This window comes from Acomys minous (genome assembly GCF_964271855.1).
Source record: "Acomys minous genome assembly, chromosome: 6".
In the NCBI taxonomy this organism is placed as follows: Eukaryota; Metazoa; Chordata; class Mammalia; order Rodentia; family Muridae; genus Acomys; species Acomys minous.
In genome coordinates, this window is record NC_140487.1 from 109,790,499 (window position 1) to 109,810,025 (window position 19,527).

The window sequence follows — 19,527 nt, forward strand, 5'->3', positions numbered from 1 at the left end:
CATACCCCATTCTCCCACCACCACATTATACACTTTGTTAAAGACTTAAATCCAAGTAAGTTTTGTTTTTGAGACAGTGACTCTTGATCCTCCTGCCTTGGCCTCAAGGGTGGGCGCTGCAGGTACGTACTACTAGTGCTGCCTTGTTTTTAATCGCTCCTTTATTCCTTCATTCATTGTCTGTTTTGCTTGTAGCTCAGTGGTAGAGTGCTTGCCTCTACAAAGCTCCAGATTCAAAGCTTAGCAATACCCAAAAGAAAAGAAGCAAATATATTATTTTCCTTTTGAGGCAGGTTCAGGATGCACACACAGCCCAGGGGTGGCCCTGAACCTGCACTCTGCTTGTCTCCCAAGAGCTGCACGTGGGATGATCCACCATGATCAGCTTACAGTTCAATTAATTTTTATGTGAATTTGTTGTATCTGAAGATCCACATAAGCAAATGCACCAGCAGCTACTTACCCTCCATTTAACTTAAGTGCCAAAGTTTAAGTTGAAATTGGAAAATAAGGTTCTATTGACTATACGATCTAGGAACCGGCAAATGATCTCAACACAAATTACCTTCCTTCTTTCCGGCTTAGTGTTTCTGCCATTTTCATCATTTTCCTTCCCTACTCTTCCCTTCTATTTATAACATATACTCTTAGTATCTGTGGAAGGCAGCCTTCCTCTTAGGACTCCTACTGTTTGATTTATACTCTGACTTTAAAGAATAAGCCTGATCTATCTATACTCAAATTATCTCCCCCACTCCTTGGTTTTATGAGGCAAGGTTTCTTTCTCTTTCCTTCTTTCTTTTTCCCCACCCCCTCTTTTTTGCTTTTTCAAGACAGAGTTTTTCTGTGTAGCTTTGGCTGTCCTGGACTTGCTTTGTGGACCAGGCTGGCCTTAAACTCAAAGCGATTCACAGCCTCTGCCTCCTGAGTGCTGAGATCCAATTTATCTGGCGTATTTTATAATTTTGGTTGTGAGCCTACAGCCTTTAACGGCTGAGCCATCTTTCCAGCTCTGACTTATTTTAATGTGCGTGTTCTGTGAGTATGTGCCATGTGAGTTACTTAAATTGTATTTTTTTAGTTGGGTATTATGCCTCATATCTATAATAATCCCAGCACTTAAGAAGTAGAGGCAAGAGGATCAAGATTTTAAAAGTCATCCCTGGCTAAAATGGAGTTTCAGATTAACCTAGGGTATATATAAGACCCTGGCTTAAGTCACATGTCCTATCAGCAGCATCTATGTAGCTAGGTGTGGTGGCACACAGTCATTGCTTCAAGTCTATGACCAGACTGGTCTATATAGTGAATTACAGGTCAGTCAGAACTCCAAGACCCTGTCACCCCCACCAAACCAACAAAACACTTGTGTGTACGTGCCTGTGAAGCTGTGAAGACCATTATTAATCTGAAGGACATGCTACTGAAGACACCCAAAAAGGCAGGAAACTTTGTTAGAAATTGCTATCTTGTACCACCTATTTAAAGTACAACTTACAAAAAAATAGATAAATAAATAAAAATAAAAAAATAAAGTACAACTTACTCTAAGGCAGTGCACAGCTACTGAATGAATCTTGAAGTCATCCAGATGCTTATCATGACGCCTACTGTGTGAGAAGCAAGCTGCCCAACAAAAAGGCTCAAAGTAGAAGCGCATGGGCACAACCTTGGCAATGAGTTTGATTCCCAGATCACACAAGGTGGTAGGAGAGGACAACTCTTGAGAGTTCATACTGACCTCCACAGCACAGGCATCTACACACATGCACACAAATAAAAATGTAGAAAAAGAAAAAAAGAAAAGAAGCCTTTACTCCTATCACTCGGGAGGGGGAGGCAGGTGGATCGCTGTGAGTTTGAGGCCAGCCTGGTCTACAAAGTGAGGTCCTGGACAGCCAGAGCTACACAGAAAAACTCTGTCTCAAAAAACAAAGAAAGAAAGAAAAAGAGAAAGAAAGGAAAGCGAACATACCTAAGAGGATACCACAAATATGTAACAGGCGTCTACTGTGCCCAGGTACTCTGAAGTTAAATAAAGCAATTTTAAAATGTCATTTTTTCACAAATATCTCAAAAACTCAGTTATTTTACTATTCTGGTTTGGAATTTGCTTCCTTTACTGAATCCCCCCATCTGTGTGTGTGCGATTAGCTTACATACTTCATATGCCTACACTGTACTCCTAATGAGCTTTCAAAAGCTTGTCCATCCATTCGAGAGATAAATTCCCAGGCCTTTTGTGACTGTACAAGAGACAGCTGGCAGCCAAGAATTCCAATCTTTGCAGATAGCACATGAGCAGAGGACAGTGATACCTGCTGTTTGTTCTTCCCCCAGTTCACTTAGGACTATGTCTCATACATAGCACAGAAGTGAACCTCTGGACTCCACAGCAGCCTCTCTCTCCTCCCCCTTTCCCCCCCATCTCTCTCTCTCTCACTCACAAATATGACACAGAACAGAAGATTACTCACCTGGTGAAGCAGCATGAGGAGACCTGTCATTGGGGTATTTTTCTTGCATGGCCATCAGTCACCTGAGACAACTACAGAATGAAAGATAGTCAGTCAGAACTTTCCAGTATCGTTAAAAAAAATATTTGTAACTCAGTTCCCATTGACTGGAACAAAAATAAACAAACAAACAAACACCAACAAAACCACATCGTAATTTTGATGTAAATTCAGTTCCCTCCTAACTCTAACAATATGCTTCTGGCATCAGGCTCCGTGTATGTGTGCGCTGTGTGTGTGTGTGGGGGGGGGGGGGGGTTATTCCAGCTGCTCCACTGCCAATGTTACTCAAATTATCAACTAGCTATAAATCAATGTTCCCATGACCCCCTCCTTCAGTTTGGTTTATTTGCTAGAATTTAAGGAATCTTTACATTTACTAGTTTAGATCACCCATGATGGTACACATCTATAACTCCAGCACTCAAGAGGCAGAGACAAGAGAATTACCACAGATTCAACACTGGCATGGTTTACATAACGAATTCTAGGTCAACCAGAACTGCATATCTTGTTTCAAAACACAAACTATGGGCTTATTACAAAGCTATTACAGCCAGCTGTGGTACTGTATACCTATAATCCTACATTTGGGAAGCTGAGGCAGAAGAATTACGACAAATCTGAGGCCATCCTGGGAGACAGAATTAGGCTGTCTCAAACAAAACAAAATAAAGACAGGAAAAAAGGACAAAAGGATATTACGAAGAGATGCATAGGGCAAGTGCAGAGCTTCAAAGGGCACACAGCCCCCCTGGGGTTTGCTATTAATGGAAAACCTAGAAACGATAAACTAATTTTATAAAGGACTTACCAATAAACTTCTCAAGTTATACAAAAGAGAATTTAGTTAAAGTAGTACTGCCTCAAACACAACTAGAAGAAATAAGTACTATACTAATCAGACTTCTTAGGGACTATAGAAAAATTTTAAAATAATAAGGCTTTATTTCTAACATAATTAGGAGTTTAGGGTTACTGAGAATATGTTTTTGTAAAGATTTATTCACCAAGACTGCTGCCTATAAAGCTCTAGTGTCATGTCAAAAGGAATACAACTCTGACAAGCAGGAAGAACACTGGTTAACAACCACCCCTTCAAAAAAACAAAAAACAAACCAAAAAAATCACCCAGGAGTTTTGAGCCAACAAGTCAACACATTAGCATATGAAAAGATACATATCATTTCGGAGATAAGCTTGAACTTGTGATCCTCTTTCCTCTGGCTCCTGATATCAGTCAGGATAAGCATGTTTTAAACTTGAAAACTATGTATGCACACAGTATGAATGTGAACATAGTGGAAGAGAAGTCACCTCATTCCCTCCTTTGCATGGATACAAGGTATAGAAACTCAGCTGCACTTTTACTCAATGAGCCATCTCACCAGCCCTGCTTGTTTGGTTTTGGACACTGAGGCTTGCTATGGCACATTCTTCCCTTGGAACCCCTTAATAAATTTATGTATTTAATCAGCTCAAAAAAAAAGTCTAACTGTATACACAAGCTGGCCTTGAACCTGCAGTAACTGTCCTATCTCTGCCTCCTCATACTAAACAAAAAAACTCAAAACAAAACAAAACAAAAACCATTTGTCAGGTGGAAGAGTCTGGTGAACCTAGTATTTGGGAGACATAAGATTATTCCAGGTGCTAAAGGTGGTAATGCACGCCTGTAATCCCACCATTCTAGAGCAGAGCAGGTGGACCTGCGAGTTCAAGGCCAGCTGGTCTATTGAGCGAGTCCCCGGACAGCTAGGAAACCCTGCCTCAACAAAACAAAACCAAACCAAAGACTATTCTGGGCTACATAAGACCCTATCCCAGAAAAACAAAATAAAATCAACAAAGAAAGAAAGGAGGGAGGGAAGGAAAGAGAAGAAGCCAACTGTCAGTGCTAACAGGAAACAGTGTAGTAGCCAGCAACCAATGGACCTTTGAGCCCTTCACTGGTAAAGGATAAAGTAAAGAATTCCAAGACCAGCCAAAGTGATGCTAGGTGGGTGAATTTATTATTTAGACAGCTACACACAGGAAAGACACTGTATACATGCAGGCTATGGGGTACAGGCTTCTCAAGAGGACTGGGTTAAGGTGTCTTTACAACAGCTATGTATGGTGCTGTGCTAAGTCCCATTGCTCAAAGGATATGATTTGTAACAAGAGTTACAATTAAGCAAGTTTATGCTAGGTGTGGTGGTGCAAACCTTTAATCCCAGCACTTGGGAGGCAGAGGCGGGTGGATCGCTGTGAGTTCGAGGCCAGCCTGGTTGACAAACCAAGTTCAGGACAGCCAAGGCTTCACAGAGAGACCCTGTCTCGAAAAACCAAAAAAAAAAAAAACCAATTAAGCAAGTTTAAGATTTCAGTAAAAATGTTAACTTAGTTATTTCTCTATTTTTTTTGTAAATTAAAGCTTAAAAGATGATTTCATGAGGTGCACTGTTTAGATCCACAGAACCACTAATGTGGTAGAGTACAAAAATATCAGCCCTAAGTACGAAGTTATCTGTTGTTTTTAATGTCTTTGTTAGGAAAACAAAAATGCAAGGGGCACAACAGTAATTCAGGAACTCTCAATTTACGAGTGCCCAAAATAATTTGGGAAAACTCACAAGATACAATTTTTAGAGGTGAAATTCAATTTTGGGGGGAAAAAAAAAGCTGGGCGTGGTGGTATACCACCTTTAATTCCAGCACTCGGAAGGCAGAGGCAGGTGGATCACAGTGAATTCAAGGCCAGACTGATCTACAAGTAAGTCCAGGACAGCCAAGGCTACACAGAGAAACCCTGTCTCGAAAAATGAATGAATGAAACAAAGAAAGAAAGAAAGAAAGAAAGAAAGAAAGAAAGAAAGAAAGAGAGAAAGAGAAAAGAAAGAAAAAAGGGTGGTTATATCATACTAATTAATGTACTTTACTGACCTCTACAGTTCTGTCTTATCAACAACAACCCAATGAGTCATCAACTCACCGTGTGCAAAAACATAATGGAACCATATTCCAAAACCACACTTCATAAAAGTATCAGCTTAGCACTCGAAGCAAAAACAGGAAGACTGAACGTTCTAGGTTAGCCTGAGCTCCATGGTAAGACTGTCTCCAGAACAGAGGCTAGAGAGATGCCAGTGGGTAACAGCACTTAGCTTTAGTTGCTCTTTCAGGAGACCTGGGTCAGATCCCAGCACCCACATAGTACCTCAAAACAACCAGCTTTAACTCCAGTTCCATGGGATTCAACATCTTCTAGGTCTTTGGGCATTGCATGCACATAGTGTACAGGCAAACACCCATACACATAAAATAAAATAAAGACCAAAAACCCTCAAAAATCAACAGAAACAAAATCTTAGGCTTATGATAAGTTATCATCAACTTATGGCTAGCCATTCAACTAGTGGCCAGTGAGTTAAAAATACAGAATAATCACCCACCTTTTTAGTGAGGTTTCCAGTCAGTACCAAAACTACTCTTTCACTGGGGCTCTTTTTGTTTGTTTGTTTCTTTCTTTCTTTTTTTTAAGACAAAGAGTCTTGCTATGTAGTTCAGGTTGACTTTGAACTTTTAATCTTTTTTCTCTGCTCCCCACCTTCAGTACTGGGAACAAAATACCAACTCCATTCTGTTACCCTTTAAAGAAAAGAATAAAAGTGCCAGGTGTGTGGGTGCATGCCTCTAGTCCCAGCACTGGAAAAGTTGAGACACTACTACTCCTAGTTTGAAACCAGTCCAGGCTACATAGTGAGCCCCAGCCTAAAAAAATTAAAGACAAAAACAGAATGAAGAATAACCAAACAGTAGCCACAGCAGATTCTGAGACATTTTCAAGTTCAGAAGAACAGAATGACAAAAGGAGAACTCCCAAACAGAGATGCAGCTAAGACTGAGCGCTTCTATTTAGGAACCCAGTGGACCTTCTGTATAATGGTCCTCCCGTACCCATCTGGAACTAATTCCAGGGATGCCTCAGACAGCAAAGTGCACACTCCTGCTTCTTATGTGGAATAGTATAGCATCTGCATAGAACATATTTACCTGTACATTTTAAACAATCATCTTAGAGACTAGGTAATAGTCTACTCTTTACTATTGAGAAAGTCGAGGCACTTGAGCCTCGGAGTTTAAGGCTAGCCTGAGCAAACTACCAAGACTCTATCATTTAAATAAAAAACAAACAAAAAAACAAAAAACCAAGCCAGGCATGGTGGCACACGCCTTTAATCCCAGAACTCAGGAGGCAGAGGCAGGTGGATCACTGTGAATTCAAGGCCAGCCTGGTCTACAAAGCTACTCTAGGACAGCCAAGACTACACAGAGAGACCCTGTCTCAAAAAACTGAAAGCCAAAATCAAACAAAAAACCAGGCTAAGTATAGTGGCACATGCTTGTGATCCCAGCACATGGAAGGTGAAAGTGGGAGGACCAAGGAGTCCAAGACCAGGGGGCTGGGCTATGAGACCCTCACCCCCCAAAAACCCAAAGCATCATATCTAGAGTACTTATCATGTCTACTGTAATATAAATATTATGTAAGTACTTGTACTATATTGCTTGGAGAATAATGATGAGAAAAAGTCAGATATCTATTCAGTATAGATACAATTCTCCTGTTCACAGTACATTTCCAATCTGTGATTGGTTCAATATTCAGATATAGTATCATTCAAAGAAATGTATATATTTACATAAAAATTTGTCTATGATTATCTTTTGTCATAGACAGAAAGACAAGTCATAAAGGCTTTGCTTGACAAAGTTCCAGAGACCTCCAACTGTCCAGCATGATCTCTAGACATCCAGATGGCTGTTGAGGCTTTGCTTGACAAAGTTCCAAAGATCTCCAGTTGATCACCACTGCCCTTAAATATTATGTATGGTCTAGATGTAATTTTGCCTAAAAACTACTTTGAAATCTGCTTTTTCTCTTAAAACTGTCTTTCTATTCTCAGCCCTAATGAAGTTTACACTGGAAAACTTTTTTCCACAGAGAATGTTGAAAAAAGGTATCTAGCAAAAGGCTTGAGACAATGATAGTTTTTTGCTCTGAGCACCCAAGCAGAAACAAACTGCTTGGAAGAAAAGTTAGGATCTTGACATAACAGTACCTACCTAACTGTAGATAAGTTTCTTTAGACTCAGCTTTGAGAGCACTAGAAGGTGGGCTTGGAACACCATGCTTTACAGATACTTTAACCCCTTGGCAGATAGCCTAGGCTTAGATAGCACACCTGCTGGATTGGAACTGGAAGTCCAATCTTTTCTGTGTTGAGAACTTTTAGTTTCAAGCTATGTTGCTACAACAATCATGTAAACACAATGGCTTTAGCCCTGGGAAATTGATGATTAAACTTTCCCAAATATTGCTTAAGAAATAATCATCAGCTTTCTTCTTTCTCTCCCTCTCTTCCCCCCCTTCCCGTGCCCTCTTTTCCTTCTCTCCCCACGCTCCTATAATAAACTTCTCCATTTAAAAAAAAAAGAAAGAAAGAGTCCAGGACAGCCAAGGCTAATACAGAGAAACCCTATCTCAAAAAAACAAAAACAAAACACAAAAAAACAAAAAAAAGAAAGAAAGAAAGAATAATCAGGTCATTCTGACCACTACTTGGACATTGATTGTTTTTTGCTGTATGCTGTATTGTAGGTTATACCGAATTGTTTGTGTTTCTTTTTTAGATTGTTTTCTTGCTCTGCTGATTTTTTAAAAAGTTCTATTGATTGTAAGAGATGAGAAAATCATGATGTAATCTGTAATGAAAAAAAGCTGAATTTCACTTTAGATAAAGTACTGGGGTTGGCCCAAGGAAGAAGGAAAACAAAAGAAAAATAAAGTTCTCCTGAGCTACAAGATCTTTCAGTTTTGGACCCAATTTATGCCTGGGTCTCAGTATTTTTTTTCCTCCGTTCCTCAATCTCTCAACAACTAGTTCTAGATAGTTGTTTACCAACAGCTGGTTTCTCTTAAATAGCTGTTCACCACCTGCTCATTCTCCCTACTGCATGCAACTACCAAGACTTTCTCTTCTCTCCTTTTCACTGGTTCCCGGAGCTGGTCTGTGGGAGTCCTTAACAGTATTATTTATAAAAAGTAAATAATCAGGGTGTGTGGCGCACACCTTTAGTCCCAGCGCTCTGGGAAGCAGAGGTAGGTGGATCTCTGTGAGTTCAAGATCAGCCAGGTCTACAAGTCCAGGACAGTCAGAGCTACGCAGAAAAACCTTGTCTTGAAAACCAAAAAACACTACCAAGAAGAGACTTGATATGCCCTATGAGCATATAAAGGGGGAGGAAGTCCCCCTCAGGCACAGTCATAGGGGAGGGGAGTAAGGGGAAAATGGGAGGGAGGGAGGAATGGGAGGATACAAGGGATGGGATAACCATTGAGATGTAACAAGAATAAATTAATTTTAAAAAACTGGAAAAAAAAAGAAAAAACAAAACAAAACAAAAACAAAAAGCAAATAATTATATATCAGAAAGTATAAACACCCCTAAGTCCATCAAAATTGATGGGTAAATGTGGACTAACTGTAAAACTGGGTATCATTTGGCAATAAACAGAATGAAGTGAGCTGGGTGTGGTGGCGCACACCATTAATCCCAGCACTCGGGAGGCAGAGGCAGGCACATCGCTGTAAGTTGGAGGCCAGCTTGGTCTACAAAACCCAGTCCAAGACAGCCAAGGCTACACAGAGAAACTCTGTCTTGAAAAACAAGAAAAGAAAGAAAGAGAGAGAACTAGAGAGCTCAGCTGGTTCAGTGCTTGGCTATAATCACAAGCACCTGCATTCAAATCCTGAGACCCTGCAAAAATGCTGCATGCCTGTAGCCCCAGTGCTACGGAGCATTGACGTGAGGATCCCAGGGGCTTGCTGGCCAGCCAGTCTAGCCAAACCAGACAACTAGAGATCCTAAAGGAGGGGGAGGAGCCAGAGGGCCCAGGGGCACCACAAGAACACAGCCCACAAAATCAACTGATTGGGATTCATGAAGGCTGGCAGAGATCAGGGAGCCTGTAAGGGTCTAACCGAGGTCCTCTGCATATATGTTATGGCTGAGGAGCTTGGTGCTTTTGTTGGATTGCTAACAGTGGGAGTGGGGGTTTTCTCTGAATCTTCTGCCTATTTGAGACCCTCGTCTTTCTACTGGGTTGCCTCACTCAGCCTTGATGTAATGATACGTGCCTGGTCTTATTGTAGTTTGTTATGCCATGTGTGACTGATGTCCAAGTCTGCTCTTGTCTAGGGGTGGGGGTGGATCTTTCTTTTCAGGTGATCAAAGTATTTAGGGGTTAGATGCTACAGTTGAACAACCTTGGGACATACTAAAAACCAATGAATTTATGTTAACGTATGCACTCACAGTCCTCTCAAAAACAACAACGTTAACATAAAACAAATAATTGTATTTCAGGGGTTTGGGGGGGGCTGAGAGTTATTGTATAAGTCAGGCTGACCTTGAACTTGCAACAATTCTTCTGTCTCTACTTTCAGAACCACTCTCCAGAGCCGTGGTTCTCAATCTTCCTAATGCTTTTGACTCTTTAATACAGTTCTGCAGGTTGTGCTGACCTCCAACCATAAAGTATTTCATTGCTACATACTGCAAGTTTGCTACTGTTATGAGTCATAATGTAAATATCTGATATACAAGATTTCTGATATTCAAGCCCTGTTAAAAAAGGGTCATTAGACCCCCACACACACAGGAGCACTGGAGGCAGAGTCAAGAGGTTGATTACAGGCATGCACAACAACATCTGCACCTCCCCCCCCATTGTTTTGTTTTGAGAAACAGTCTCATGTGGCCCTAGCTGGCCTTAAACTCACTATGTAGTAGAAGCTGGCCTCTCTCTAACTCACAAATTCTGGGATTAGAGGCTTAAGTTATCCTGTCACATTGTTTTGTTTTGAAGTATTTCCATTAAGAGTAAGTTACTCTTGACTTTTTCTCCCCCACCCTCTTGACTTTTTCTTAAACAACTCAGAATCAGATGACCAACTGGAAATTTTTAGAGGTTGAATACAGTGGTGCACACTGTAAACTCAGCACTCTGGATGCTAAACCTTCAACCTGAACTACACAGTAAGACTCTGTCTTAAGACAGGTCAGCAGCTAAGAGTGCTTACTGTTGGAAGTTCATTTCTCAGGACCCACGTCAGGCAGCTCACAACTGCCTTATAACTCCAGCTTCAAAGGATCTAGTAAGATCCTCTTCTGATCTCTACAGGAATTTCCTAAGTGTGTGCTTGTGCGAGCAGACACAAAGATAAGTAAGTCTAAAACAACACTACACCAAACCAAAACAAGAAAAAAGGTTTGCACTGGGGAGACAGTTTAGCTGTAAAAAAGCACTTAACTGTCAAGCCAAGAATCCCTGAGTTCAAATCCCAAGAATCCATACAAAGCCAGGACCGTAGCTCATCTGTAGTCTCGGTGCTCCCATATACTGAGATGGCAGAGACAAAACAATCCCTAGTGATTTGTGAGCCAGTTAGCCTGGTATATGCATCAACAAACCACAAAGACCTTGTCTCAAACAAGTTGAAAAACAGGGATTGATGCTTGAGGCTGTCCTTTGACTTCTATAAGCATGCCCACACTAACACTAATAAACACATACATCACAGAAAATGTAGTAAACTTTAAAAAATAATTTTTATAGTGTTTTAGGGGGTCAGGCATGGTGGCACATGCCTTTAATCCCAGCACTCAGGAGGCAGAGGCAGGTGAATCGCTGTGAGTTTGAGGCCAGCCTGGTCTACAAATGAGTCCAGGATAGCTAGGGCTACACAGACAAACCCGGTCTCGAAAAACCAAAAATAAATAAATAATTTAATTTAATTACATTAAAAAATTAAAAATAAAAGCTGGGCGGTCGTGGTACACGCCTTTAATCTCAGCACTCGGGAGGCAGAGACAGGTGGATTGCTGTGAGATCGAGGCCAGCCTGGTCTACAAAGTGAGTTCAGGAAAGCCAATGCTACAAAGAGAAACCCTATCTCAAAAATAAATAAATAAAACAGACTGGGGCTGGAGGGATGGCTCAGTGGTTAAGAGGACCACCTGCTCTTCCAAAGGTCCTGAGTTCAATTCCCAGCAACCACATGGTGGCTCACAGCCATCTATAATGAGATCTGGTGTTCTCTTCTGTCGTTCAGGCACACAAGCAGGCAGAATATTGTATCAATAATAAATAACCCCTTAGCCTTAGCAAGGCACTCACTCGACTGCCGATCTGTATGCTCTGTAACCCAGCGAAGGGGTTATTTAATGCTCAGGATGTCAACACCAGCAAAGACACATGGTCTGACCTCCCTGATTTACTGAAATCTAACGTTCTAATACTCCGTTACAGAAACTTGAATACACTAAATTTTCGATGCATCCCAAGGTTCAGAGCAGGTTCCTCAACTTCAACACCACTGACCTTAGCCTCAGCTAATTCCGGGAGGGGGTAGGGTGGGGGCTGTCTTAACGTTCAGGAATCTTGCTTCTTCGTGCCAGCAGCAGTAGTAAAGCCCTGGGTCGGGGTCTAGGCCGTTCCCAGGGAGCCCCCTAACCCCTCAACTTCCCAGCCTCAGCTCAGACGCCACCTCAGCGGGAATGGCTCCCCGACCCCACCACACCAGCCGCCTTCCGTTCCTGGCTTTTTGTGAAAGGTCTCCAGCCGCAGCCGAGTGACAACTTGCTTAACTTCTATTCTTGCCCCAGGTCTTCCCCCGCGGGCTGTGGGTTCCATGAGGGCAGGGGACCGCAAGCGCCCACGTACGGGAAACTGGCTTGGAGCTAATGACAAGGGTTTGTGAGGTGCGGAGGGAAGGTGACTGGGACGCGAGGGGGCGTGTGGGGATCCCGATCCAGGAAACTCAGCCGGTGCGAGAAGAGATGGGGGCGGAATTACGGCCCGGTCCATCTGCGCATGCGCCTCGCTTTCCCCGGTCTTCAGCCCCCCCCCCCATGCTCCTCCCCCGCCCCCCCCCCCACAATGCTAGGACCCGACTTTCCAAGGTTTTCCCGTGGCAACGGAATGGGGGACAGGGACTGCCGCTTCGGCGGGAGCCCCCAAGAAGAACTTACACGGGCCTGGAAGCGGGCGGCGAACCCCCCCTCACTGTGGGAGACTGACCGCGGCCACCACGTCTGCACGAGAGGCGAATCGGCTCCTCAGGTCCCCTAACGGCCGTTACACGCCCGTCTGGCCGCACGCCCCGGAGCGCGCGCCGCCTGGCCCCGCCTCTCTCTGCTTGCCGCTGGCCAATAGAAAGTCGAGGCGCGTGGCAGTCCCGCCTACTTTCTGCCTTACCTTTGACCAATGGTGACTCGGGCTGCTCTGGCGTCCCGCCCCTCGCACGGTGCCCTAGGTGGTGGGGCGGGTGGACCACAGCGCAGGAGGCGCTAGACGGGTGCGTCGCTCTGCGCATGTCCCAGCGGCTGCTTGGCTCCGTCTTCTCGCTCCTTACTCGATCCCGCCTCTAGGTGGCGCTGTGTCGACGAGGTTTAAGGTGACCTGCAGGGATTTAGCAAATCCAGGCAGTAGGGAGCCCCCGCCAAGCTACCACATTCTTCTCCCTCGGGAACCAGAAGGGCAGACTATGCCTAATCAGGGGTCACTACACACACGCAGTCACACAAAGACACACACGAAATAAGAATAAAACTTAAAACATTTTAAGAATAACAAATTGATGGATGGTGACCCTGCCAATGACAGATGAATTTAGAGAAAATGCTCTGAAATTAGGATCCGGAGGCTTTATTAATATGAATTGTTAAAGTCTGGAGGCCCTGAAAATGGATTTATGAACTGATGGGCAGAAAGTGAGTTTTCCCTATTGATGGCTTCTGTTTCTTTTGTAGGGAAAGAAGAAACAAGGACAAGAGATGGGTTGAGAAGAGCTGGTCCCGAGAAGGGAAGAAATTTGAAATTTGGACCTGTTGGGATTTAAACCTATGAATAGCAAAAATACATTTATGAGCCGGGATGATGTAATATGCCTATAGTCACAACTCAGAAGGCTGAGGCAGGAGAATCAGGAGTTAGATGTTAGCCTGGGCTACACAGTGAGATCCTGTCTGAAAAAAAAAGTGTATTTGTACAGTCCTCTTCAATAGAGTCTTGCCAAGTCAGAAGTATCAAGAATCTGACTTGGCTTCCTCAAAGGAAGGGTTGATTCTTGTATGGTTTTTGTTGTTGTTTTTTAAAGTTTAGTATATGTGTGTGCCCAAGTGCATGTGTGCATGTGTGCATGTGTGCGTGTGTGTACGTGCTGGCACCCTCAGAGGCCACAAGGCCCTGGATCCCTTGGAGCATTTGTGATCCATCTAATATGGGTGCTGGGATCTGACCAGACCTCATGACATAACAGCAATTGCTCTCGAATTCCCCTCGTTTAGTTTTTGACACCGGGTTTGATATAGTCCAGGCTAGCTCAGAACTTGCTTTATAGCCAAGGTTGGCTTTGAACCAATCCTTCTGCATCCACTTCCCAAGGTCACAGGTGTAACCAGATATGCCTGGCTCATTTTCCAAACTCTGTAGTTTAAAAGTAACTCTGTTGTGTGGTATTTTTCATGTGAAAATGAGTCAACAGTGTTTAGGCTCCCATTTCAAAGAATATTCATAACCTTTAAGTGTACATAAATCTTCACTTACTTTATGATTGATTGCTTCCTCAGAGTCTCATGTAAACCAAGCTGGCCTCGAACTCACTTTGTGATTTAGGCAAACCTTGAACCTCTAATCTTCCTGTCCCTACCTTCCAAATGCTATAATTACTTTATCACTAATATCGTTTGTTTGTTTTGTTTTTCAAGACAGGGTTTCTCTGTCCTGGACTCTTTGTAGACCAAACTGCCCTTGAACTCACAGAGATCTCCCTGCCTCTGCCTCCCTGAGTGTTGGGATTATAGGCATATGCCACCATGCCCATTGTTTTTGGCTTTTCTTTTTTCTTTTTTTAAGATTTATTTATTATGTATACAGTGCTCTGTCTGCATGTACATCTGCAGGCCAGAGGAGGACACAGATCACATTAGAGATGGTTGTGGGCTACCATGTAGTTGCTGGGAATTGAACTCATAATCTCTGAAAGAGCAGTCAGTGCTCTTAACCGCTGAGCCATCTCTCCAGGCCCCCTGGCTTTTCTTATATATATATATATATATTGTATACAGTGCTCTACCTCATGTACCCCTGCATGCCAACAGAGGGCACCAGATCTCATTATAGATGATTGTGAGCCACCATATGGTTTCTGGGAATTGAACTCAGGACCTTTGGAAGAGCAGGCAGTGCTCTTACCCTCTGAGCCATCTCTCCAGCCCTATTTTTGGCTTTTCAAGATGAGGTTCCTCTGTGTAACCCTGGCTGTCCTGGGAACTAGCTCTGTAGACCAGGCTGGCCTTAAACTCACAGAGATCTGCCTGTCTCTACCTCCTGAGTGCTAAGATTAAAGGCTTGTGCCACCACTGCCTGGCTTACTTTATTATTTTTAAAAAGATTTGCTGCATATTTCATAAAATATATTAATGGAAGTATACCAACTAGCATGATTAAAAGTAAAAAGACTAAACTTGGGGCTGGAGAGATGGCCCAGTGGTTAAGAGCAGTTGCTGCTCTTACAGAGCACTGGGGTTTAGTTCCAATAATCCACATAGTAGGTCACATTTGACACTCTAACTCCAGTCCCAGGGGATCCAGCACCCCCTTTTAGCCTCTGTAGGCACGGAGTAGTGGGTTTACATCCATGCAGGCAAAACACTCACACACAGCTAAGCATGGTTCCACAGGCCTTTAATCCCAGCACTCTGGAGTCAGAGGCAGGTGGATCTCTCTGAGTTTGAGGCCAGCTCTGTCTGTGTAGCAAATTCCAAGACAGCCAGGACTACATCAGGAGACCCTATCTAAAAACAAGCAAATAAATAGTATTCATACGTATAATTTTTTTAATGTTAGATTTGTTTAAATATAACTTTCTCATTTAACCAAACAGAATGGGAGGAGCCAAATGCAGGGGTGCATGCCTGCAGTCTTGGCACTCAAAGCCAAGGCAGCAGTCAAATGCAGGGGTGCATGCCTGCAGTCTCGGCACTCAAAGCCGAGGCAGCAGTCAAATGCAGGGGTGCATGCCTGCAGTCTTCACACTCAAAGCCGAGGCAGCAGTCAAATGCAGGGGTGCATGCCTGCAGTCTTCACACTCAAAGCCGAGGCAGCAGTCAAATGCAGGGGTGCATGCCTGCAGTCTCGGCACTCAAAGCCGAGGCAGCAGTCAAATGCAGGGGTGCATGCCTGCAGTCTCGGCACTCAAAGCCGAGGCAGCAGTCAAATGCAGGGGTGCATGCCTGCAGTCTCGGCACTCAAAGTCGAGGCAGCAGTCAAATGCAGGGGTGCATGCCTGCAGTCTCGGTACTCAAAGTCGAGGCAGCAGCATGGCAAGTTCAAGCCCAGCCTGGTCCACACAATGAAATCCTGTTTCAAAAAGACCTGAGAGGAATGCCAAGCCACTCAGTGGGTAAAGCACTTGGTCTGCAAGCGTGATAGCTGACTTGGTTCCTGGGACCCACACAAAGGCAGAAGATGATCAACTTCCCATGTTTACCCTCTGACCTCTATACGCTGCCTGTCCTAGTCAATGTTTCATTGCTATGAACAGACGCCATGACCAAGGCAACGCTTATATAATTTATTTACATTACATCCCAATTATAATCCTCTGGCTCCTATCTTCCTGTTCCCATCTTCCTCCCTTTTCCATCCTACAAGGTAATACTTTTTTTTTTTTTTTTTTTTTTGAGACATAGTTTCCCTGTGTAGCCTTGGCTGTCCCGGACTCGCTTTGTAGACAAGGCTGGTTTTTTGTTTTGGTTTGGTTTTTTGGTTTTTCGAGACAGGGTTTCTCTGTGGAGATCTGGCAGACTTCGTAGACCAAGCTGGCCTCGAACTCAGAGATCCACCTGCCTCTGCCTCCCGAGTGCTGGGATCAACAAGGCAACTCTTAGTGGCTGACTTACAGTTTCAGAGGTTTAGTCCATCATCGTCACGGTGGGAAGCATGGCGCCGTGCAGGCAGATATGGTGCTGGAGGAGACTCCCAGAGTCCTACATCTTGATCCACAGGCAGCAGAAGGAGGCGGTGTGCCACACTGGGTGTGCCTTGAGCTTCGGAGACCTCAAAGCCCCGCCCACACAGTGATACTCGTCCTCCAAGGCCACACCCACTCCACCAAGGCCACACCTCCTCACAGTGCCACTTTCCCTGGGCCACGCTTTCAAACACATGAGTTATGGGAGCCATTCCTATTCAACCCACCACAGGGACCTATGGCAAACACACCCATGAGCATACACTAGGCACACATGTGCTTACTCTCGAAATAAATGGGGGGTGGGGGGGAAGGCTACTGAAGGCAACTTATTTTTTAGTGAACTAAATTTGAATAATTTTTAAATTATGTTGGTTTTATGTATAGAGATGTTTTATCTTCATGTACGTCTGTGCACCAGATATTAGAGGGTATTATTAGAACCCTGGAGCTGGAGTTGCAGACTGTTGTGAGGTGCCATCTGGGTGCTGGGAATCAAACCTGGGTCCTTTGCAAGAATAACAAGTGCTCTTAGATGCTAAAATGTCTCTCTAGACACCCACCCCTCTTTTTCTTTATCTTTAATTTTTTTTTATCTTATTTTATTTTTGAGACAAGGTCACAGAACTCACTCTATAGCAACCAGCCTGGTCCCTACCTCATAGAGCTCTGCCTATCTGTACCTCCCAAGTGCTGGGATTAAAGGTGTGCATTATCATGCCCAGCTCCCTACATTGAATTTTTATTCTGTTTTTCACTCTTGTATAACTACTGCCTCCAACTAAAAATTCTTTCCTAGAGGGAAGAAGGCTCCTAAGACTAGAAATCTATAAAAAAAATTTTCTCAAGGTTCAGGATACTGAAGAAAGTTCCAACACTCACAGGACCCGTGTGAGGTTACACAAGCAGTAAATAACTATGGGGGAAGAGGTTTTCGTTTAGTTGCCTTTTGGGCAGGGAGTTCTAAGGATGTAGCTTCTAGGGCAGAATAACAGTGTGCACTGTATAAAGATTCAAATGCCAATTTCTGTGCCCCCCAAATCTGCTTGCAATTCTTGTTCTGTGCTGCTTGATCTAAACTTTGCTCTCCAGTTGTTCCCTGATATGTCAATGAAGAGACTTGACAGCCAGTCACTGAGTAGGGGAGCGAATAGGGCTGGACGTCAGCCACAAGGAGAGGTCCAGAAGACGTGTGGAGAGAGCGTTGGAGCAGAGAAAACCACAAAAGCAAGAACCTCAGGGATTTACTCTGGCAGGAAACCAGAGGGTTGAAATAGATTAATACTGCTCAGTTTGGCTGGGCATGGTGGCACACATCCTTAATCCCAGCATTTAGGAGGCAGAGGCAGGTGGATCTCTGTCAGTTCAAGGCCAGCCTGGTCTACAGAGTGAGTCCAGGACAGCCAAGGCTACACAGAGAAACCCTGTCTCCCCCCCCCCAAAAAAAAACCTGCTCAGTTCTTGTGCTGTAAAGCTTGTCAAATGAATATTATAGTTCAGTCTCAATTATTTGAGTGCTAGCCTGGTTAAGACAGAAACTGTGCCAGACATGGCGGTACACGCCTTTAATCCCAGCACTGGGGAGGCAGAGGCAGGCAGATTGCTGTGAGTTTGAGGCCAGCCTGGTCTACAAAGCAAGTCTAGGACAGTCAAGGCTACAGAGAAACCTTGCCTCAAAAAAGAGGGAGAGAGGGAGGGAGAAGAAGAGGAGGGAGGGAGGGGGAGAGAGAGAGAGAGAGAGAGAGAGAGAGAGAGAGAGAGAGAGAGACTGCAACACATCTTAAAACAACCACTAACAGCAGCCTTTGTGGCTTCACCTATGCCAGGGAGGGCTGTAGGAGAGATAAACATGTTTTTGTGTTGTTCCCAAGTGTGGGATGGGGAACAGACTAATGAGAAAGCAGGATGTTTATCCCCTTAGAAGTCGAACCACTTCATGGGGGAGCTTGAATGTTGCCAGCTGAAAACATCCTAGTAGATACTCTGAGAGGAGAAATATATATGAGCCCAAAACAAGAGATTAGGGGAGAAAGAGAGGACTTGGGATTGTTTTGGCTGTTCATCCTTGCACTTAGATGCTCCTAGAGAGAACTGCTTCAGGGAAAGCTTCAAGGCTCTGGACTCCAGCTGAGGCTTCAGGTTCCAGTTTGTCCAGGTTCCAGCAGCAACTTTGGTGGGATTGCTGGTTCGCTGAGGTCCTGCTGACTACGCCAGGAGAATCATTCCTCGGAACTAATATCCTCAAGGTTTCATTATTGTGTTCTTTAATCTCCTTTTCCTATTGTTTGGGTTAGTCAGGGTTGTAAGGGAGGTAGGATTGTTTAATAGTTCATAAAATAATTATGAAATTTTAGCCTATAAAAGGTCTCTTGCTGGTGTATCTACCTTTGAGTCATGTAAGCTCCTGGAAGTAAACATTCACCTACGCTCCTATGGGTGACCCCAATAAACCTGTTGGCTTGCCAAGCTAGACTGGGGTGACATTCTTTTTTTTTTTTTTTTTTTAATCAGTCTTCAGTATGAGATCCAACCTAACTCTGTTTTGAAGCAGGGTCAGAAAAAGGACAGGCCATGAGACATTCCACCCCGCAGAGCTGACAGCTTTAGCTTGCACAAACAGGAACTTTAACCCCACTCGCCCCCACCCCAAGGCAGTTACCTCCTCCAGGCTGAGATATAGTTTTAGAACCACTCATTAGAATGAAAGATCATGTTAAATAGCCAATAGGATTGCTACAAATCTGCCTTCAAAAAGTATAAAAACTCAGTGCTTTTGTTACGCGGGGTCTCCTCTCCCTTGGGTGCAGATGGACCCCGCCCCCACTTTTCTGGAATAGACTCTCCCAATCTGAGTCTTAAATTTTCTCCTTGAGTTTTCTGGTTATTTGAGACAAAGTTTCACAAAGCCCGGGCTAGCAAACTCACTA

General features: G+C 43.8%; 1 protein-coding gene across 2 annotated transcripts in view; it reads right to left on the minus strand.

The window, feature by feature from the left end:
* CEP85 (centrosomal protein 85) overlaps positions 1 to 16,648 on the minus strand; it is a 47,926-nt gene extending 31,278 nt beyond the window's left edge. Inside the window, exons 1-3 of one of the 2 annotated variants that reach the window (XM_084785250.1) lie at positions 16,530 to 16,648; positions 12,823 to 13,026; positions 2,478 to 2,548 (exon numbers count right to left, since the gene is read on the minus strand). In XM_084785250.1, coding sequence (XP_084641376.1) covers positions 2,478 to 2,532 — 55 coding nt within the window. In that variant the 5' untranslated portion in view covers positions 2,533 to 2,548; positions 12,823 to 13,026; positions 16,530 to 16,648. Of the gene's footprint in view, positions 1 to 2,477; positions 2,549 to 12,596; positions 12,739 to 12,822; positions 13,027 to 16,529 lie in introns of those variants that run through there. The other variant, XM_084785249.1, reaches the window with a different exon arrangement.
* Positions 16,649 to 19,527: the final 2,879 nt, after the last annotated feature.